We start from the raw sequence: 23,409 nt of genomic DNA on the forward strand, positions 1-23,409 counted from the left end.
GGGGGGGTGAGGAGACGACACACACGCTGAATCCATTTCCCTTTAAAGGGAAGCACCAAGTGGTGGGGTTTTGTCAGGAGGCAGCACATTCTTTACTCTTGACGCTTGGTCTGGCTGGCTCTACGCCGGCGCGATGTCGTTTGTCTGCAGGCGGCGAGCGGCGGCCCGAGGTCAAACCTCCGTCACTGCTGGCGTCCAAGCGCGCCGCCGCCGCCACGAATTCTCACGGCGTGGGCCTTCTGGCCGACTCGGAGCCCGAAAGGAAACGTGCGAAATCCGAGGGCGTCGGAAATGGGAGCGAACCGCTCCCCCCTCAAGCCGAGAAGAGTACTCACGTTGTCGAGCAAAACTCCAAAAACTGAGGTGGGGGGGCATGGCCCCTACCGTCGTCAGCGGCGGCGGTGGTGAGGGTTGCGTACCCCCTGAGTTAGGGCGTCTGCCTTCCCCCCCCGCCTTCCCCCGCGCGCGTGTGAGACTTAGTCACCGGTGCATATACCACTTGTGTATTTTTGCCACTTTTAACGTGCTTCGGTGCCAAAAAATATATATATCCTATTTTTGGAAATAAATGTCATGGCAGGGCACTCTATAAAGTGTGAAATAAACAGAAATACGACAAGTGTGTTGGTGAAAAAAAAAAAACTATTTTTCTCATTAATTGACTGGCCTTGCACATGTATGTTTGCAACTCTCAAATCAAAAGTTCAGAACTCAATTGTAACTGAGGAAATGTGATTATCGTTGCCCAACAGCAGAAAATTTTGTCAGCTTTAGCGTCGGAACAATTTGGTTTGTAACAATTGGCAAATTACGCATTGTGATTTTTAACACAGTGATGTGCATACGTGTTACAGTATTCCGCATCGTGTTTTTTAGTTTTTTTTCGTAACAAAACAGTAAGTATGTAGTTTTTTGGCCGGGGTGGGGGGTCAATGCAACATTTCAGTGTCTGCAATCGCGAGAAGAGCTATTTCAAGTCGGCCCATTCGACTTGACAACGCTGCAGTGTGTCTTGTCCTCGTGTTTACCGACTCTCGCACTCTTGAGTTTCATATTTATTTATTATTATAAAAAAATCCTATTGAAGTGGCAGCAGATTAGGATGGTAGTATATCATACGATTTGTGTTACTGTTAGTTATTTGGTAGTTGTATTTTTTATATCAATAAAATATTAACAAATAGTAGTCATAACTTTTGGCTCTGTTGACTGCAACAGTTGAGATATCTGACAGAAGCAAGGAGGCAATGGCATCATCAGCCTTGTAGCTTGATGAGCTCTTGCCATTTTTTTTGTACTGTTACCGATCTTTTTTTCTACACCTGAAATGCTCTTGGTCCCTTAAAACACATCGCAGAGGCAGAGAGACTCTGGAGTTAGGAACATGAGCGACCTAGGCGATGCAGTATTGTGCACACTTTAGTTGCAGAGAGCATTTTTATCATTTCCATGCAGTTCTTTTGGCGGTGTGCAGAATTTCACTGACCAGGCAGTCGCTGGTAGGCCTGTTGCTTTGCGTTTGTTATTTAACAAAAAAGGAAATCCTGTAGATTACAATGGCTATCACCTATTACTTGCCGAGCTTTCTGAACGTTTTTTGTGTGCGTGTCGTAAAAAGCTGTTGTTCTTTTGCATGTGCGCCCGTCTTTTAGTACGTGGTCGTTGTCGTCCGAGGGTGGGCGAGTACACTCTGGGGTGGGTGTCGCCTTGTGCGGCCCACCCTGCTTCCGGAGCTGAACACTGGGTAGCGGCCTCCCTACTTTGGACGCAAAGAATGTGTGCGCTGCCCGACTTTTTATCAGATGCACACTGCGGCGAGGAACCTACCTTACATTTAATTTCATGTGGCCCATGGCCAAGAGGCTTGCCACTTTGCAATGGCCCGCCAAATGATATTTATTCATCATTGTAAGCATCCTAGCTGCACTAATCGGGTACCCGAGAAATATTTTTTGACCAGGTAATTCTGTTTTACAATACTAGCATGCTTGGTCACTACTGTCAATTCAAGGGCCTATCTATTCTCGGTTGATGCCCACGTCTGCTTTTGTGTTTGTTGGTTAATGATAAGGTGCGTGTTAATCTGTGGTTGCCTGCCAAAGGTATTTGAAAGTCCTGTCCGGCCCTCTGTAAGTTAAGGGCTTCCCCCATCCCTGCGATAGAGCAAAGTCCAAATTGTGAATTCCACGTAAGGCAGTGTGTGTCAGTATTCAGGGTCCTGTCGCCTCCTTGGGGGAGAAGTTATTCGGAACCAACTGCCCCCCCCCCCACCCTTCTTTATTGACTTCGCCCCGAGCCGTCTTGCGAGCACTCGAAAGCAGTGCGCTGATGCGAAGGGCCATCGTACACGTCCCCGGAATGTTCGTTGGGAAAGTAGCAGTGCAGGAGGTGGCCAGGTGGTGGCTCGGAGCACGGAGCGCTGAGCTGGCACTGCTGAGATCCTGGTTTCAAATCCAGATTTTAGCTGCGAGTCAACCGGGTTTTCAAGTGCAGTGGTTTGATGGTCTAGGTCTGCTCACCAATGACTGCACTAAAAAAATGATCGTATTCAATTTAGTTTTGCACTTAATCTGCTGGAATGCGACTGATAACAAAAACTACATTGGTTCTGCTGGAATGCGATGCGGGAAAGTGGGAGCGGTTCAAATCACATGCCGTGATGCCGTTAGCACAATATGAAAAACAATGGGGGATTTCATATATTTTTTTACAAGTGGAAAACAACATTGCAGCGATTGCAGCCTGCACTTCACGGGATGCCTACATTCACCCCACTTTCAATCATTGTCCTGGGAACAATAAGTGTAAGTGGCTGGGCGTGGGAGCCCATGAGAGCCACGGGGTCCCATTGCCCGGCATTGGATAACCCAAAATGTAATTCCTCTTGGCTGAAAATACGTTTTTGAATTGAATCCATCCTCAGCGAGAACCTTTTCCAGGTTCGTTCCATGCAGTGTTACATTCAGTTTCATTCAACAATAGGGGCGGGGGGGGGATGTGTGAACAATCCACTCAAGGATCATGTGGATTGTGTTTCCTGGCACCTGCTTGTCATTAATTTTCCTGACCCCGGCAGAACAATAATGGGCCAAGTTGAACTCGCGACCGTCCCATTGCAAGTAAAAACCCTCTCACTACAGCACCACCAGGCCGGATGTTCACAAGGTTGAATGCGATAAGATTGTCTTCTTTTGTTCCTTCAACAATGTGGATCAGTTTCCAGGAAGCATGTCCCTCATCGCACTAACCTAATTCGCACCTTCTTTAATTTCTCGCCACTTGGGGGGACGAGAGAACAAATTCATCGGATGCTTTCGAACGCTACGCACGTCAAGGCCGTTGCTTTGGCACTGCGAGCTGGCATGGAACAGGAATTATGATCGGTTTGTCTCGGCGGTGTGTTACACCATCACAGCGGTCGCACCTGCTCCCGTAATTCTTGCCTTTAAACTGTAGCTGGCGAGTAGGGATAAGGATTTGCATCCGTAGGGCACTTAAGGGCCTCTGCATCTCAAAGCCCCTGATATCATCACCTCTCGACCATCCCAATGCCCGTGCTTGCAGCCGAGCCAAGTGCACCCTAGCTGGCAGCGGTCCCCGTGTGGCACAAGGTTTCATCATAATGTAGAATTTAATGGGTCATTCATTCTACTTGTGTACAGCCTTTTGGTCAGTCCACTGCTGAAGAAGGGCCACCCCATACCTGTGCAGGTCCTGAGAGATATTTGACCACCTCCTGAGTTCACCAGCGTGCTGCACTGCCCTCTACTGCCCACTAAGGCCTATGACAACCTGTTTGTGTGTGGTGGTCACCCATCCAGACAATTCAAGCTCAAACCCTGCTTAGCTTCTGGTATCTGACATAATTTGGATGTGCCATCATTAATTAGATTTTCCACGTGAAATAGCCAAGATTATACTGAAAACGTTTGGCCTTCCATTGCCTGTGGTGAAAACGCTCGCTTAAGTTCATTTGTTTCTCCGTTCACTTTTTCCCCGTGTGCGTTTCTCTTTCGGTACCATGTTTAAGTAAAAAAAAAAAATCGTTAAATGTCTTCACTGAAAGAGGCAACGTACACCTTGAGCCACGGTGGATTATTGTAGGTTAATATCTATTACACTTTCGTTTTACATGCTGCGAATGATATGGTTTCCTTGAAGGCACCTTGAAATGCTCTCGTTTTTGCATGCACTGAAGACTGCGTAACATGAGTATGCACCAAGACTGCGTAACATGAGTAACATTACACTGAGGTCTGAATCCAATCCAGTACCGACATTGCCAGGATCACACGTGACATGGTCATCTATTTACCTTGATGGTATTAACGTGTAACGGTTACTTGCAGCAACCACGCCTTAGTTTTACCTTTAAAAAAAATGACCTTGTATATATTTTTTCTTTTACGCAACAGAATAGCGGCTCAAATTTGTTAACGTTCGAAACGTTTACGTAATGTTTGGGGGTGCACGCTCTTGTTGCACGATTATTTTATGGTTGTGTAAAGCGGGTGCGTCTGTAGTTGATAATACAATGAAGGCTGTATTTATATCGGTTCATTGGCATCGATTTACTCGTGTCGTGAGTAAAGTCAAAGTACTCTCCTTACTCAAACAAGCATTTGGTTGGCGCTCATCTCTGCTGGTGAACACGGAGTCACAGTGGAAGTTGTACGTTCCTATGCCAGAGGACAGTGTATCCCTAGAACAATCATTGTGTTGACTTACTGCAAACGTAATGTACGTTTTTAAACGTTTGCTTGCGAGTGCTGCATTCTAATCGCAGCGCCACCTTGCCACATTACCGTGTAATAATAACTTGCCGTGTACAAAAGTAAAGAAAAATACTGGTGAGAAAAATTGGGCACAATTCTGTACGGCGGGGCGTCTGCACGCTCACCAATTCGTCACTGTATAGCGGGCGGCCGCCCTAAAATAAACGGGCTAAACCTTAAGTGGCTCAAGCCAAGTTGTTTTTATTTGATTTCCAGTGATGGTCAACAGCTTTCTGCAGTGACTAATTGGGAGCATGTCAACGGCCACCTAATGAAACGCAGGCTCATGGTTTGGCGACTAAAGCCCCACTTTTGCTTTCTGATGGTGGCCATTGACAACGCGCCGTTCTATAATGAAGGGATTTGAGCTTATCGACGGCTGCCTATGAAAGTCGGGTTTAAACCAGGTGATGAAAGCCCCGTTTTTTCTTCAAAGTGATTAAACATGTCTGGCTTCAAACTAAACGCCACACTCAAGCTAGCCACAATGCTTACTCGGTGTTTGTGCAGTCGGGTAAGGCTGTTGGTGTTCACTGGAACTGACCATACGTAGCGTTGCTTTGCCATGTTCCTGACTTTCTAAGTGTTAAAATTACGGTCCTCATGTTTTCCCCGAATGGGTGATGGGACTTCTTTGGGAGGGACGTCCGTTGAATGTTAAGTAGTCTCGGGTTACTAAGGTTGTGATAACGCAGGTTGTGATAACGCAGGTTGTGAGAACGCAGGGGTTCACCAGCTTCATGATACAATGATAGAATCATGCATGTAGAATGGATTAATTTTCTTTCCGTATACCTTGTAACGAGTTATTGTGACCGCTGCATCTACTCGTGGCCGCCAGATCACCACAAGAGACAAATCTCCACCCTGGATCTGGTGCATCGATGCATCAAATCATCTATTTAATATCGACCGTCAAGCTCGCGTTACACGTGTCAAATCATGTGCTGTAGTTATCGACGTTTACATCCTGCTTGCAGGCACTTAGAGCGGTGATCTTCATCGTAAGGTCCGCGGGCCCCTGATGGCCTTTAGCATGGCCCCCGACAATACGCAGATGTGAAAGCAACCCCCATCATCGTGCTGTCAAACCCCAACGGTTGAAAATGTGTGGTGGCCCTCACACTGATGATGTCTTATCGGCGAAACTGGGCCCCCTCTGACAAATGGTGAAGAACACTGCACTAGAGGTGCTACCGTACAATGCAATATTATATTTTTTTGTAGATTGCATCATTGAATCGTGATCCTTTGTCCTGACAATCGATACAATCGCCAAGTGGAGGGGAATGCTTTCCATGCCGAATACATACCTATTATTGTAGCCACATCTTCACAATAAGCAGCTAATTTGTATTATGTTTGTATGTCTGGAGAACTCCTCCAGCACCACTCCACCAGTTTGAATGGACAAAATGTCATTTGAACGTTTTGCACGTGCAGTTCGTATAAATGATGGCAATTAACCCCCATCCCCCAAAAATATATTTTAATCAGCCGATTCAGCTAAGCACTGCTTAGCCACTCTCGTTCGCTATAACTGACGTGGCCCAGTCATAGGGCATCCGATGCTTGTTGCAGAGGTTTGCAGTTTGAATCCAGAATGCTGCCCTAGTTGGTAGCGAGGGTGTTTTAACCGTGAAATACTCCGCGCGCCGCCTGTTTCGCAGTGGATGGTTAACATCCTGTGGTGTCATTTAAGTAAGAGTTGCGCCATTGTGCGCCGGTTTCGTGGCTCAAAATCTGCAAGGTTTAAACAATTACTTCGCAAATTCGTCAATTTGGGAAAAACGTGGCAATCGTCGCCCCCCCTACCGCAAGCAACTTGGCGAGACCCTTCCTGGAAAAGGGTCTCGCGCCGTGAATGGAGTTTCGCATGCTTGGGGCGGTGCTCGCCGTGGAATGTCAACGGTGCTTCCCACGAGTAATCTGTCGGGCTAATGAAAGCTCGGCGGCAGATTTTGGTATGGCCTAACATGCATTGCACCACCTCTGTTTATATCAAAAACCTGCCTAGTGTCCCTTCGTGGTTTCTCTGAAGACTGGCACGGCGTAAGATTTTTACGTTCAAAAAGGGCACATTTAAATAAATACCGCATTCCACAAGCATCTGCCAGATTAGGGTATTATTACATTTTTGGTTTTTTTTTAAACTTTATTTTGTTAATAACTGCACCATTTAAGTGAAATCCTGGTCCTTCGTGCATGTCCCTTTTAGTTCAATGATCAGCTGGGAATAACACAAAGGGGGCGGGATCGTGTAACAAACGCAAATGAGAGATGTCCATAGTGTGACTGTTGAGAAAAAGTCTGCTTGGGCAGCACACATCACCAGAATGAAGGATGATTGGAAGAAACTGGTGATGGAATGGCAGTCAAAAGAGCGATTGTGTCCGAGCGGATGACCATTTAGAGACGGTGGCATGAGATACAGTCATGTGCATGAGTGAGATGGGTTGTAGCACGGATTGTGTCACAGAGCCATGAGAGATGGGTGACGGCGTTGTGGTGAGGCCTTCATTCAGAAGTGGATAGACAATGGCTGATGGTGCAAATGAAGCGTGTGCGTGCAACTCAAATGACTTCGGTTATTCTTGATTACATCGATCAAGCTTCAAGGAAAGGGAATGATCTTTGTGGGCGATGGGGGCCGTAAGATGGCCAGGAGATGGCAGTGCTGAGACTTACCAACCCCCCCCACCCCATATAGCGTGGTGGGTTTTCTCTGGACACTTTTCCTCCGACAAGGAGACATTCATTAATGTCATTGTCCAACCATCTCAGTGCAGGAACTTCCTGAAAAAAAATTGTCCAGAGGCTGTGAGATTTTCTTGAGTGAATAGTTGCATTTTTGATTTTTAAAATGGTTTAGTTTCCCTCCACCTTCACCATGTATTGATCTACACTGTGGGTAATGATCGGGAGTTTGGTGTGAGGCGTGGTGCAGTGATGACGCTTGGAGGCTGCCATCATTTATTGTGCGTTTTATTTATTTGTGACCCACGATCGTGTTTAATTTTGTTGTCACCATTGCGCCAAGGCAACTTTACGAGCAAGCAGTGTAGCGTCGTGCCAGAGATCGAGGGCCCTACTTCTGAGGTCGCCTAAATTGTCCTCTTTTTCAAAAATAGGATACCCTGCAAAGAGCGTCTTTCACATAAATAAAACCAAAATAGTTCTCGGAGGTGAAATGTACCAAATTAAGTAACGAAAACAAACCAAATGTAATAAGCGTAATTATTGTGCAGTCATTGGTGACTCATTCTGAGACCATCAACTCGCAGAACTTGAGCACTTGGTTCTAGTCACAGGTGGCTGAACCCAGGATTCAAACCCAAGATCTCAGCACTGCTGGTTCATTGCTTTGAATTGGGCAACACCTCATTTTCACTCTACAACTGAGCCATGCTGATCTGACTCGGCACAGCCCCCGTGCAGCCGTGGTGCTTGATGTCGCGTGCAACGAACGTAGGTTGCGTCGGGTTCATTAATGTTCAACGATTGACCCCTGGCCCGGCACGACCCCTGACTTGTAAGGCCAGTTGTCACGGCTTGGTTCTGGCTCTGGCTCGCAAATAGCCAGTGGGAAAACAGACCAGTACCGTGAGGGCCCCATGCTGGCTTGGCTCAGATGTGCCAGTGGAAAAAGGGGCATGCAAGTCCCGCCGAGTAACTCGGTCACTTCTCGTCTCTCGGTGTCAGCGATGGGCTCATTGATCTGCACTCATCCAGCGTTACGCATGGATTTACTTTGGATGACGTTACCTTCAGTTAGTTTTTTTTGTCGCCTAGAGAGAGGCCTCCTAATGATCATGTAATGGCCAATGTAATTTCATTTTTTAAGTATGCACACAGAAATACAGTCTGTATGTGTATACAAACACTATATATACAATTGTGTACTTTTACATGGTTCTCTGTATATGAATGAATTTGTATTTAATAAATACGTGCACACATGCCGAGTACAGTACTTACGCGTATGCCGAAGTTAGCATAGTGCATTCGACTCCTTTCCTGAAGGAGAAAGAATCTTTTGAGTGTCGGGTTTGGGCTTCACTTACATTTCAAGTCGTCGTAATTGAATTGCACTGTCACTTCGACGATTTGGGCTGCAGTGATGAACGAATATTGACGAATCGCGACAACGGACACCTTGACGTTTTGTAAAAAATGCGAGTTGCAGCTTTTTCAGTCTCGTGTTCCTCCCCTCTTGAGTTGGCGTGCGGTGGGCGGCATAGATTTTCCCAGACGTTTGTGACATTGCCCCGCTGGATTTGCAAGTCGTTAAAGAGGTCCAACGTTTTGGCGTTTGTACATTTTCATCCATTTTTTTTTTAATAAGGCTACGATTTTGTCACGGGAGGTCACGGTTGGGGGGGGGTCACGGGATTCATGAATTTGAATGACGTCTGCGAAATCTTGGAAATGGCTGTAGAAAACCGCACGTCCTTTATTTCCTTGCATGGATGCCGTACATAGCGGACGGAGTGGGGCGGGTTGGTGGCGGCAGGGTCGGTGGGAACAACCTCGCCTTATTTTGTGAAAAAAAATGTGGGGTTATTTCTTTTTTTCTTGCATCGGCTATGAATTTTACAAACAAAAGGTTACCGTGCCAAAATTGTAGCCATAATTCAAGGGGGTGACTGCGTGCCGAATTGACAGACGCTATTTAACACGGAGGCAATGTCACTATGAGAACTGTAGTAACTAACAAAAATATAATAATCTCAAGTTGTTGTGGTCCCTGAAGAGTAGTTGAATACCGTCCGTGTGTTCTGCATGTATACAAGCGAAAGGAAACAGCTTTGCACTTGACGCCTAATACTGACGTGTTCGCACAAGCCACCCGGTGTGGAGGCGGTTGTGGCACCCTACATTCATGCCGTTGCTTTTTAGCTCTAGGCATGACCCGCTGCTGCTGTTGCTGCTCACGTGATACTGTGTAGATTACACTCTTGCGAGATGCTATCGGTTTGCGCGCACGCGTGACTTTCCATTAAAATCATCAGAACACGTGTTTTTAACGGGAGGTCTCCGATTTAACGAGCGACTTTTCAGATGTTGCGGTCACAAAGCGAGGTACGCAGCGAAGGCGAGTGGGCGGGAGGATTTGCCGGGGCGAGGGGGACGGGGGGAGTGGGTTGGAGGATTTATAAAGCACTTGCAGATATTGGTTGTCCTTTTTTTTTGAGTACGCAAAAGCGTTATATTCATGCCTACGGATACTAGAGCATTCCACAACTTTGCACCTTGGTTGAACTCGGACAGAATGTGACGTTTGTGAAGTGGATCTGTTTTAATGCAAAAAACGCCAGATGGATTATCAGTTCAAGCACCTCGTGGGGCAGCATTAAAGCCGGAGTCGTGGTCTGACGCAGGTTTTTTTTGTATGCCCACATGCCAGTTGTGGTCTTTGGGAGGTCACTTGAATCAGGCGGTGTGCCAGTGAATTTTTCATTAACTCCCTTTGCCGCATCAGACATGGTGCATGTTGCTGGCTATCGATACCTTTTTCTCGTAATCGCATCGGAAGCTTCAATACGAGCGGTACGTCTGGCTGGCAGAAAGCACCGTGGCTTCGACTGTCACCGGTTGCACCTACTTCACAAACAATGAAGCGGACATCCCGATTGGCACGACTCTAACGCTGAATGATATCACGATGTACGACATTTCACAATACTGAATTCAATGCTCCTAACCAGTATGGGTTTTGTAGGTTTATTTTGCAGTCTAGCACATAGCCTGTGTCCGGAGTATTTAGGTACAAGAAGCTCTTAATGTTTGGCTTTCATTATCTGGTAACTACACTCAGCATAGGAGTGGGTATAAGAACGTGGTGATTTACACTCAACGAATATAATGTCAGAAGTGGTGGTTGGGCTCCAATGAGGAGGCGTTTGACTACACCAGCCAAGTGATGTAGTGTCATTGCATTTCCAATAAATGGAGACTTGAATGAAACTGAACGAATGTTTGTTTTTGTGCTGTTAATGGATACGTTCTTCGTGGGTTCATTGCGTGATAAATGTAGCTTTTTTTTTGTTAAGCAGAATATTTGAATTTGGGTCAAGTCGGACCCATCACCCCTCCATAAAATAAGTTCACCTTCATGGGGTGTCGTCATTGGTCTTCCTATGGGGGGACATAGACCCATCTTCATGCAGCAGTGGATTGACAAAGTACTGTACGTGTACATGCACCGTTACCTGGCTGCTCAAAATAAATACACCATTTATGAAGTTCAATAAATATGGTTTCGGACGAAAAAAAAATCTTGTCTTTTTTTATTATACTGTATTATATATGGCTTTTCGTTAAGTAGCAACGTGAAAACAATGTTTCAAATCTTAAATTCTTAAAAATGACTACAGCTGACTCGTGGTATAGTGTTAGCCGTTTGTGGGCGTCTAATCGACGGCAGCGTGACTTTCATAATATGTTGTTTAAAAAGTATCAGAAAATGCGTGATTGTAGTTCACGTCGGCATTGCAGTGAACGTTGGTCGAAGAACATGTCCATGCAAATGTTTTTTAAATATATATAACTTAGAAAAGTTGCGGATGTGTTATTTTTAGCAAGTAGCTGAGTTATTGCAAGAGGCTGGCCCCAGGTATCCTGGTGTGAAGGGCTACTACAAGTCGTTTATGCTGCATATATATTGTATGAAAATTTTACGATAGCAACCACATGGGAGTAACACATGCAGTGTAGAAGAATGGGTGAATGCCCAGCAACGCAGCAGGCCAAGAACGCCCCTTGTACCAGAGCGGCATGCGGCGTTTTAAATTGCTCTGATACAAGACCACTGAAAGGCATCGCGTTTTTATCTCAAAACGTCAAAACTAAAAAAATCCGAAGATTTGCTTGAGAGTTTAAATTCTCATCCTTCAATACCTTTATAAGGCTGGAACAAATGGTCGATTAATCAACTAAAACTTAACATCGACTAATTATATTGCGGTCCATTACTTGGACCCTTTTAAATTGGTCCCGCCTTCCAAAGGCAGGAAACCCCCTGCAAGCCACGCCCAGCGTGAAGTGGCCGATGATGCCGGTGGCATCACTAAGCCCTGCACAATCACCTCCCGTTCACATGGGGGGGCGGGGGGGGAGGCTTTTTCAGCGATCCAGATCTATCCCCAGGAATTGAAGAGCCCCAGTATAATTACGTGTGTCACGTTCTGCTAAAACGAATGACAACACCGGAAGCCCTTTTCGCTTTTGGCCGAAGTGAAATAGATACGTAAATAAATGCCCCATTGTTGAATGTGGGGTGGGGGTGGGGGTTGGAGGAGGCGGCAAATGGCTTAAGAGATCTTGCAATTGCTGCGGGTACAGCTGTGTGTGGGTGGGCTGGCAGTGGGCTTGGTGGGCTTGCCGGCGCCCGCCCTCCTGAGCGTGGCCGTGGCGGCGTAGGAGCGTCCGTGCATGATGACCGCGTTCATGCCGTTGGCCTTGGAGAACGACTTGAGGCTGCTCCGAAGCGTCACAGGGATGGGCAGCTTGTCCACCAGGTGGATGGGCGTGCAGGAGACGATGGCGCGGCAGCACAAGTCCTGCAAACTCAGCACTGGGTGGAGCACATGGGGTGCACGTCCGTCGTTACCACGGTCTGAAATGTCAAAAACTACACTAGTTTTTTTTTTTTACCAGGTAAGGCCCACTGAGCTATATAGCTCTTTTTTTTCTTCCAAAAGCGACCTGGCCACAAATGATAGCTCAACGAAGTGGCTATTCACGTGGACATTTATATCAGCCAAATACTCGAAATGCACGTTGATCCTAAATGTGGAGGGAAAAACTGGAGGACCCGGAAAAAAATCCACACGACCACGGGGAGAACATGTAAAGTCCAAATATAGAAGTGTCAGGTTCAGGATCGAACCCACGACCCTCTGTATATCAGTCGAGGTAGTTAACATCTCGCCACCGTGGCGCTGTATATATATCAAGTCTGAATGCTGTCAGCTCCAATTTCGACTCAAAACCAGAGGTTGCAACCGGGTACCCGATACCCGTACCCTACCCGATACCCGGCTACCCGTACCCGGCCGGGTACGGGTACGGGTACCCGTTTGCGACCCTGGTGTGGCCGGGTACGGGTAGGCCGTGAGTCACTGGTGAGTCACAGTTTGTCACTCGTTTCCCAACGTCTTGTCTCTTCTCACAATTCAAGTTCCTAAAATCAACCCACCTGCGCCTGCAACATGGCTTCATCCCAGAGGTCGCAATCAGGTACCCGATACCCGTACCCTACCCGTACCCGGCCGGGTAAGGGTAGGGTACGGGTACGGCCGGGTACGGGTACCCGTATGTGACCCTGGTGCGGCCGGGTACGGGTAAGGAATCAAAACTCGTTTGCGACCTCTGCTCAAAACTGAGTTGAGCGCCTCTTCTTGTTCAAACTTGGCGTGGGCGCTCGTGCTCATGTTGAAGATCCTAAGCCAGCGGTGGGAGCCAGCCCCTCCACAGGACAACAGTTCATCAACCCTGGAACGAAGATGGCAATGGTAAAGATAGTGGACGTGACGTGAGAATAAGAAGCTCCGAATAGAAGTACTGTAGATGGATACAAAAAAATATCTGAGCAGCCGACCCCACGCAATAGCTGGGACATGTGACTTAAAAGAATAAGATCCCAGTTTGATGGAAAAATAATAATAGATTTGACCCTTTCTGGCAATAAAACAGCTGTTAAGATGTTCAAACACCAACTAGATACCTTGTGCAAGCTATCAAGTCTGCATTAACCACCAGAGGTGTGGACTCGAGTCATGTGACTTGGACTCGAGTCAGACTCGAGTCATGAATTTGATGACTTGCGACTCGACTTGGACTTGCATAACAATGACTTTGTCCCACCTATGAGATGTGGACTCGAGTCATGTGACTTGGACTCGAGTCAGACTCGAGTCATGAATTTGATGACTTGCGACTCGACTTGGACTTGCATAACAATGACTTTGTCCCACCTCTGTTAACCACACAGATCTCAGTTGCCTGCGTGAGGGGGGGGTGAGGGTGGGTGGAAGCGGCCGCTAGCTTTGGGCAACAATAAAACAACAACAAACTTCGCAGAAACTTCAACGGCTGGCGACAGTTTTGCCCCGCGAGCAACTCCCTGAAGCGCGCGTCGCCCAGAGAGCCTCACCGCTGTTGGGCCAGAAGAGGCGGTCCATGCCGTGCCGCATGAGCACCACCCGCGACAGCTCCGTGAGCGACTCGGTCACGTTGAAGTTGCACAGGGGGCTGACCTCGAAGAACGCCATGCCGTTCCGCTCGGCGTACGCCTGCGCTTGCTCCGCCGTCACCTGCCGCTTGAACGCCAGGTGCAGCCGGTTGCCCACCAGCACCTTGGGCACACCCGGCGCGTGCTGCGTGCACACACACACGAACGGTGCGTTACCGCGCGCCGTGCCGAATAACCTTTGTTGCGTTTGGGGCAAGCAACGTCGCACGGGTGTCTTGTTGTTGTTGTTCAATCCCCCTCCTCTCCCCTACCACCCCTTTCCCGAGTTTGATTCCCAGCCGCGGCGAACGTCGGTGGCGAGTGATACGTGAACAAGCACCACTGCCCACCCCCACAACCCTCCACTATCACGCACTGGCCAGAATGGTGAAGTATAGTCAAATAACCCCTCCCCCCCCCCCCATGATCAATGTGGCATGGGGAAACCTTCATCCAGCTGTGGATTGAGAAAGGGATGGGAAAATAACGGTGGGAGACAATCTTGCCATGATTGAGTTCCCATCACCGACTGGTACATATTTTGTAAGGGAGATAACGGGCTGAGTTAACCGCTATCTAGAATGTAAAATCGGAACCTTGCCATTACCTTGGATGCATCATTCATTGGTAAAAAAAACACATGATCGATATCCTCCCCCCCCCCAGTGACGTGGTCTGCTTTAACTAATAACGAAAATGCTTTACAAAAAAAATAGATTCGCCAAGTAGCAATGGCTAAGTGCAACGTCTTATTCAGAGTGCGACTCTATGGATGATGGATTCGCATTGCACCGTCACGGCTTGTAAAGAGCCGGTGCATAATTTATGTTGTTGAAGTGACTACGTCGTGAGTACCCACCTCCTCGATCTCCTTGATCCACCGGTCAATTCCGTCGAAGGACCAGCGGCTCGTTATATCGTACACGAGCAGGATACCCTGGTGCGCACACAACGACCAGCGTCCGAGTGAACGCACAGCCACTCTGTGCGCATGTCAACATTGCCCACGTGCTGTGTCCTTAATGCTGTAAATGTATCCCGGCAGCTTTTGCACGGAGTGCTGCCACAGTAGTAAGAGCCATGCTACAGAGGGTGACCACAAATGTATCATCCGTCCGTTGTTCAACAATTATAATTAGACAGCCAGTTTGAGCTGGTTGTGGAGTCATGGTTTGCGACGTGGACTTGGAATCCACCGTGAATGTTTCTTAAATCCCGCCGCACATGTCCACCCGGCAGGAGAAATAGGTGCACCGATTGGTGGGCCGCATGTGCTGGGGTAAAGTGTGGGTACTCACACTTCTTACACAATATCTGGAACGCGTGGAAGAGTTAGCCAACATACCCTCTAGAACTCCCTCCAGTGAAGGCTCTTCCCCAAGCAGTGACGTGAGCAAGCAATTGCAGGGCTGCACCTTTAACTTTTTAAAATCTCGGTCGATAAATTACACGCGCACGCTTGGTAGTGTGAAGATAGTTATTGTATCGGTCTCATCCGTCTAAAAATCCACATGTACATGGTTGCGTTGGTGACGCAGATCGTACCGAGATTTGAGAGAGTCCCAAGTGTTCGTCTGGATCGAGACTGCCTTTAAAATCTTATTCCTAGGTGATGTTAAAGATCACTCAATTATTTTATCACTCAAACATATACAAGAAATGCACTGCAAACGTTCCAAACACACAGTTAAAACTGCCTACTAATTAAAATACTTTCTTAACACCTTTACGGGCAAATTTTTAATGATTGCTTTAGAGTGGTGCGCGCATGTGTGACATGTTAAGTGATTCCTAGGCGTACCTGAGCTCCCCTGGAATAGGATCGGAATATCGTGCAGAACCTGCCCTGTCCCGATGTGTCCCTGCAAAAACGCACGTAGAGGTTACCCTCGATTACCCGGGGTAATGAGAGTGCGGGTGGACTGGACAAACTAAAAACACGGATAATGCAGTCGTGGCATGTCACTGTATCTCTGACCCTCGACAAGTGAGGAGCGTCTAATAGTTCATGCAGAGCACTCGAAATGGCACGGTATTTTAATTATTTTTAAATCCTTTATATTAAGTTCGCTTGCTTAGGACCGTGCAAATCTTTCGGTCGTTTTTTAACCCACTTCCCGTGACCCAATCGAGCTGACATTTTCCACACAGACTCGTTGTGCTTGACAATTAATGTTCGTGAAAATTTTTTCCAAAATGTTACACTTTTTAGGACAAAAATATTATATTTAATTACCAATTGCTTAATGGTGCAATGCAATCATCTGACCCATAGGTGGCAGCCATCTCAAGCCAGAGGACGAGAGGACTCTAGCCGCCACGCATATAAAGGATTTATAGTGAAAAACTTTGTTTTTACGGGTTATACTTATTCACAAGCGCGGTTACTCCGTAATTTAGATAATCCGCCCATGGATAATCGGGAATCAACTCCATAAATGCTTGTGGGTCCAGCAGAGGGGTTAATGAGACTTTTCCCAGCCACAACAGCTGTGACAGACGCAATGGAAAGATGTCAATAAGACTCTACTACAGTTAGAGAGGCAGGCTGATAAAATTATATATTGGGCTGGATTATCTTGCTATAAATAAATGTTCATACGTTTGTTTGAAAATACATTTCAAATTGTTATTATATTCATATCAAAGAAAATAGAAGTTGTATTTTCAGGTGTAGTTATTGAAAGTAAATGTTATTGTTTTCTCCAGTAATTCTATTTTTGACACGAAGCTATGCAATGCCCTACTTACAAATTCAACCACACGTGAACTGCAAAAGGTTAAAAGCATACTGATATTGAAAGGTCATTAAATATTTACGCCGATTTTTTTTCTCTCTAGAATAACATCCTGCAGTATATGAGCGCCTGAAATATATGGGAGCAGTGATGTCGAGGATGGCAATGTAAAATGCTAAAAATGCCACGCATGTGCACGGCTGCATCAGGTTTAAGGGGATTTAGGGTTCGACAGTGCAGCAGCTTTCCGCGAATTGCCAAATACGCAGAATTACTTTGTAAATTACATTGTCCGCAGGCCATCAATAGATTAAACGTCGACACGCGGGACCGCCGCGCAATGGAATCCAGCCCGGGTCTTTTTTTCATTGGTATACGTCCATTGGCACAAAATTGCAACGCAATGAAGGAATTAAATGACAAACGTAATAACCTCACTGATATTGATGGCCCATTCACTTTAATGAGTCGCAAACGCTCGTTCGTTTCTCAGCGTAACAGCGATGACTTTACGGGGTTTTTTTTTAATAACCACACAGCTGCAGGTGCGTTCAAAGGATTAAGGAACATTGTCTTGGATTTACATCAGAGGTTGCAACCGGGTACCCGTACACGGCCGGGTACGGGTACCCGTTTGCGACCCTGGTGCGGCCGGGTACAGGTACGGGTAGGCCGTGAGTCACTGGTGAGTCGCCGTTTGTCACTCATTTCGGGTAGGGTACGGGTATGGGTAGGGAACGGGTACCCATACCCGGCCGGGTACGGGCACGGGTACCCATTTGCGACCCTGGTGCGGCCGGGTACGGGTACGGGTAAGGAATCAAAACCTGTGTGCGACCTCTGATTTACATCCACCGTGGCATCGCAAATGACATCTGCTTAGGACGTCTGATGGTGAAATCTTGCACGCAAACACCCTTGAACAAATAGCGTGGCTACAGTAATTTTATTCAATGAGCAAGCGAGGTCGGGGGACGACTTCACCTATCATCCCTTTAGGGGGGCTGTAAAATGAGTATCGCTATGTGGTAAATCAACAGTGGTCATCTAATTAATAAACTGAAAGTAAACCAAACTTAAATTTTACCTGGTAAGGCCCACTAAGCTACACAGCTCTTGTTTTCAGAAGCGACTTGGCTATCACAAGCGAGAGCTCAGTGTTGTTGTTGTTGTGCCCTGTTGTACTTCCCGTGTGAATATTTAAAACATGCATTTAGCTGCAGTTTACGCAGTATACCCCTGGCACAATTCTGATAATTATCGTTGCAATCTTCCATCGACAATGCTTATGCATCGCACATCCTGTGAGTTGTGCAATCAACAAATAAATACATGGTTCACTCTAAAAGTTTAGACGCACTTTGCGTTGTTAGCATGGAAACAAGCGTGGTTCATGGGTAATATTGCTGCCGTGTTTGTTCATACATTGAAACGTTGAGCGTGTTAATTCACTAAACATATCGGGCTTCATGACACGAGGAGGATAATGACGATATAACGATTTTTTTTCAAACTGACGATACAATTATTATGCACCTAATGTCGCACGCGATATCACCGTATCGCCATTTCGTGGTGACCTCGTGAGGTTAGTCTGCAGTCCCTGCCTTATTGCGTAATTATCTCAAACACCCCTTTGCTCTGGTGCCTTGAGATGTACCGCATGGGAGGCGCACGATACATGTTAAACAACGATGACCAAGACAAATATCCCCATGTAGCCTTGACAGACTGTTAGGGCAAGTGTTGTTAACAAGCACAGATGAAGGCCGGCACGGCACAGGAGGGGGTGGGTGGCCAGCACCACGCCCGGCCACCTTTGTCTCCCCAGTGGCGATGTTTGCACACTGCACCAGACACTCATTCGAGGCCGAGTCGACCTAGGGGAGGGCCCAGGACTGGTTCTGACCACCGTTACTGGTATTGACCGTGAGCAGGAATTGAATTCAGGTCGTCGGGCTCGTAGCACTGTGCGCTTATTATTACACTCCTGCACCGCACACGAACCCTAGAATGCACGCACGGTCGCACATCGAACTAACGACCTGCACAGCTCCCCCTCGGAAGTTGGGGTCTCACCAAAGCTGCAGCTTGACGCGCCGCCCGTCGAGAAGAATGGTCGTCGTTTTGCAATCCACTCCTGTGTGTGGGCGAGAAAACAACAAACTAAATTGTATTTTAGGAGTCAAGTCCAAGTGAAATGTTGAAGCCTTGCTCACAGGAACGTTATGCAGTGTTCATCTTGGTCAAGGGCTCTCTGAGCCATTGATGCACATTCCATGTTGCTATGGAAGGGTCCAGTAAGGAACAATACGAGTACCTTTACATCGAACCTCATACGTGGGCCGATATTGCCATGTGTATCTCCTACTTAAAAAAACATTCTCTCACGGTCAGATTTCAATTGTAAATTGGGCCAGTATCATAGCAAGCAGCCTGTGTGAAAACATAACTTGCTAAATACCTGATGGATAGGTGATAGGTCGATGAGAGATAACCATCATCTATCTGAATAGATTGTGAATTTCTGATTGTCAGTGTGGAACGTCTAGCTTCGAGTGTTGTTGCTACTAACGTGGCGGACATAACGTCAATCGATTCATGTTGCCACCTCCCTTATAACGTGCGTAAATTAGGTGTCACGCACGCGTGTGCCCTTGCATTATTAAATACAAAAATAATCAGGCGCCTTAACTCATGACAGTGATTAAATTACGTGAAAAATAAACGACTGTGCAGTTAAAGGGCAATGACAGAGAGAACACAGGTCAGTACTGGGCCAATTTGAGTTAAAATTAACATATTTCCCGTCCTTGGAAATTCCACTGCTGGATGAAGGTCTCCTCGTGTCATCTCTGGTCACGGGGGTTGTTTGAATAGTGTACAGTACGTTCAAATATATGGGCCAGTTCATAAATGACTGGCCACTGATGTGAGCTGTCGACAGGAATGGAACTCAGGTTGCCGTGTTGAAACTGCAGTGCACTAACCGCCGTGCCACGGCTCTAACGCCCGGGTTTGCGTGAGTGAAAATTTAACAAAATGACACCATGAACCCAGTCCCTTGAGTTTGATTCCCAGCTACGGCTAACAAATCGGTGCTCTGCGATCTCTAAACCGGTTCTGTGCCTCCCATTCACCAGCTCGCACTGACCAGTGTGGTGAGGTATAGTCAACACACCCAAATAACTGAAAGGTGTGAGAAGGCCTCATCATCCAGCAGTGGATTGTTAATGCAGTATATTATAAGAATTGGGCACACGTGTCCGATAAGTCATACTTCACGCAATGGCAGACCGACAAGTTTACATACTCAAGCTATGCTGTAAGACAGCGCCTTTGACTACATACGGTGCGAAAGGAGTTCAATATAAACTACATACGTTGCTGTGTTGTCCGGATGATCACACCCAAACATTTTCTCCGGTATTTTAAAGCAAAAGGGTGGAGTGCGTCTTATGATTCAGTACACGTGTGGGTGTGTGTGGGGGAGCGGTGGCGCAGCGGTCAGCGCACTGCGCAACCAACCCGACGAACCGAGATGAATTCCCGCTCACGATCAATTCCAGTGGCGAATATTTTGAACCGGTGCCAGGACCTCCTCACGCTCGACTCGGCCCTCAATGCGTACCCGGTGCGGTGTGTAAACATCAGCGTTGGGGAGACAAAGGCGTCCGGGCGTGGCGTTGACCACCCACCTCCTCGTTCGTGTGCCGTGCTGGCCTTAATAGGTGCTCGCTAACAACACTTTCCATGGTCCGTGAAAGGCTATACGGGGTGGATGGTGGGGCTGCCTTTGTCTTACGCGTGACATTCACGTAACTTTATTGAATCCGAGCACGGGTTTTTTTGGGGGGGGGCACCTCTTAACTCTGCTAAATATCTTACAACCCGGAGAATACGGCAAAACGAGCAGTTATGTCACAAACTCTTTGATTCTTTCGGTAAAGTCACGTAGATAGGAAAAAAAGTAATGAAAGAACACGACGTTTCGGTCGCAACACAAGCGTCCGTCATCAGGTGAGAAAAAATGATCTGCTGTTTTGGCTTTATATAGACACGGGAGGGGGGGGGGAGGTTTTGTCGAGTCGTGTCTGCAGGAGTTCACTTTACCGAATCAACCAGAAAGTATGGATTCCTGCGGTCACGAAAGCTTCAAATCAAGATGACGTCACAAAGGGACAGCGTAAAACAATCGCCGACAACAACAACAACGTCACCGCCAAAGCAGCTGCCCCCCCCCCCTCCACGTGCTCATGCGCTGCGCGTGACGGGCGCCGTTGCGCGTGCGGCCGGCCCCGTCACTCGAAGGATTCGGCCCCGTGGAGGCTGCACCACGGCCGGGCCACGGCGAACGTCTGCGGCGGTGAAACGGATCGGTCATCGTCGCGATCTATGGACTCGACGTGGGCGGGGGGGGGGGATGCTGCGACGCGTGGTAGAATCGCGCATGACGCTGATGGTGATGATGAAGATTCTGTGACGACTGATGATGATGCTGATGCTGATGAAGCTTTACTCCGCATGATGGATAACGACGTGTGATGATGATGATGATGCTGTCAGCTGCTCCTGTTGATGTGGGAGATGATTGATTACACATGACGATGCTGATAACGATCCTTCTGATTATTATAGTTCTGCTTATTATAGACTCTAGGTTACATGATGCTGATGATATCGATAATTGACCGCATACATGCTGATGATGCTGCTGGCAGGTGCTGATGATTGAACAGCTATCAATGATGATTGACTACACATGATGATCCCGGCAGCTCTGCTGTTGCTGATAATAACTACTATACGTGATCATGATGGACATAACTGTTGACTATACGCGATACTGCTGCTGATTGACTATACACCAAAACGTTATGACGATCAATGACTTATACATGATTGATGATGATGATGATGCTGACGATGCTGTTGACATGATGCCAACGCCTCTCACCCACGCCACTGCTGTAGTCTGGCCCGTGTTCTGGCGGCTGCTGCTGCTGTTGCTGCTGCTGTTGTTGCTGCAGCAGCTGCCGTGGGGGGCGGCTATGCTGCTGCCCGGTTGCTGCCCCCCTCTGCTCCCCCGCCTGCTCCCCGGGGCCGGCCAAGCTTGCGAGGATCTCGCCCTTGCCCACGTCGCTGTCGCCCACCAGCAACACCTTGAGCAGGTAGTCAAACGCCTTGGCGGGGCTGCTCCGGGTGCCCATGACTCTCGCATCCTCGGCAGATGATGCTGAGGATGCTGCTGCTGATGATGATGCTGCTGCTGCAGCTGCATCTTCAGCCCGGGATCGCAAGAGGGGGCGGAGGGAGAGAGTCGAGGGGGTGGTGCTCCGCTCAGTACCGCCCCATCCTCCTCCCCCTCCTCCTCGATATGATAAACAAAGTAAACACGCAAACAATTGCCCTCCTTTGCCCCTATTTGTCTCTCCACGTAGAAAATAATAATGGATTGGGGGAAAAGAGCTTCATAGCTCATCGGATTTGTCCAGGATAAATATTGCGATTGTGATACACGGCCCTCTGGGAATTTTCAACAGAATTGGTTTTAATGCAAGTGGACTGGGCCGGTTTCGACTTTCTGCGTCTCATCAGCAACGTTAGGCTTTGGTAAAACGAGATATAATGGGGTGGTATTGTTACGTGTCATATATGCGTCGACCCATATCTTAAAGAGTGTGCAACCAAAGAGTAATTCATGCATTCGCGAAAGCTTCGAATCTAGTTCACAGAGTGTGCTTATCTATACCGGACACATCTGGCAAGTTAATCAGCATCATTAATTTAAGAAAAGCCTGGACTCTGCCGATAACCCACTGCAAGTCGAAACCCTTCCAGAGTTTGCGTGTGTCATTTCTACAAATGTCTACTGGACATCTGTGGGAAACAAATATTTGAAGCTAATCGGATTGCCCCAGTATGAATAACGATTCTGATTCTGCTCAACTAAAGCCTCTGCCGAATCCGTGCACTCCGACATAAGGAAGTGTGATTTTCATTGCACACTTTCATAATCAACGTTTTTGGGTTGAGATCGCGTTATTTATAAATGTGTCGTAACCCTCCACCACCCGACACGGCCAATCAGTAAAAAAGTGTCACGTTGACAAAAGACAAATAGTTCACTGCTTTAGCCCACTGGTGTGTTGAAGCGTGAAACCACAACATTTACAATTTGAGTACGAAGTTTCGCTGGTAATTGCATCCAGCATCATCGGGCAATTCGCCAGAATGGTGAGGCTCTGCTCTGTCTCCCGTTCTTATATAGAGCAGCAGCAGGGTGACGTCATCATTAACTAAGTAACTCATCAGGTGCAACGATTTGAGGGGGGGGGGGGGTTATTGTATGCCGCGAAAGCCTACGTGTTAAACATTGCACACTTTTATTGAACTTGCCCTGTTGTCTGTTTATATTCGTTCAAACCGTTGACGCTTTAATATCTTCGGATCTACGAAGTCTAACGAGCTGGCATTGTCTACACTCTACACAGACTTGTCTCGCGTGACGTTTCAACATTTCATAAAAAAAGCCGGTCCAGGTCCCGTCGATCGTGGGCCTATTCGTGTTAATTTTATATATATATTTTAAAAACATTCATTCTGCACGTGGACTGACAGAGGAAGTGTGAACGATCGTGTGATTGATACGATAATAGGG

At 47.3% G+C, this 23,409-nt stretch overlaps 2 protein-coding genes across 2 annotated transcripts in view; one reads left to right on the forward strand and one right to left on the reverse strand.

Moving 5' to 3' along the window:
• The window catches only part of LOC144718745 (forkhead box protein K2-like), a 58,589-nt gene extending 47,536 nt beyond the window's left edge, over positions 1-11,053 (forward strand). The window contains exon 9 of the mRNA XM_078594245.1: positions 151-11,053. Within this exon, the coding sequence (XP_078450371.1) occupies positions 151-362 (212 nt within the window). The 3' untranslated portion in view covers positions 363-11,053. The remainder of the gene's footprint in view (positions 1-150) is intronic.
• Positions 11,036-22,002, reverse strand: LOC144718746 (ras-related protein Rab-40C-like). Its single transcript, XM_078594246.1, has 6 exons — positions 21,706-22,002; positions 18,828-18,888; positions 15,812-15,872; positions 14,870-14,947; positions 13,933-14,155; positions 11,036-12,351 (listed from the first exon to the last, which is right to left on the reverse strand). The coding sequence occupies exons 1-6, from the start codon at positions 21,956-21,958 to the stop codon at positions 12,089-12,091; spliced, it is 939 nt and encodes a 312-aa protein (XP_078450372.1). The 5' UTR covers positions 21,959-22,002; the 3' UTR covers positions 11,036-12,088.
• Between the last annotated feature and the right edge of the window lie 1,407 nt (positions 22,003-23,409).

Source organism: Lampetra planeri, chromosome 5 (assembly GCF_965212315.1).
Source record: "Lampetra planeri chromosome 5, kcLamPlan1.2.h2, whole genome shotgun sequence".
NCBI classification, from domain to species: Eukaryota; Metazoa; Chordata; class Hyperoartia; order Petromyzontiformes; family Petromyzontidae; genus Lampetra; species Lampetra planeri.

Coding starts and splice junctions, on each gene's coding strand:
- LOC144718746 (XM_078594246.1), bottom strand. CDS start 21,958: ATGGGCACCCGGAGCAGCCCCGCCAAGGCGTTTGACTACCTGCTCAAG. Junction 15,873..18,827: donor CGCGTCAAGCTGCAGCTTTG/GTGAGACCCCAA, acceptor GCGTTTTTGCAG/GGACACATCGGGACAGGGCA. Junction 14,156..14,869: donor GGATCAAGGAGATCGAGGAG/GTGGGTACTCAC, acceptor GTGTGCACGCAG/CACGCGCCGGGTGTGCCCAA.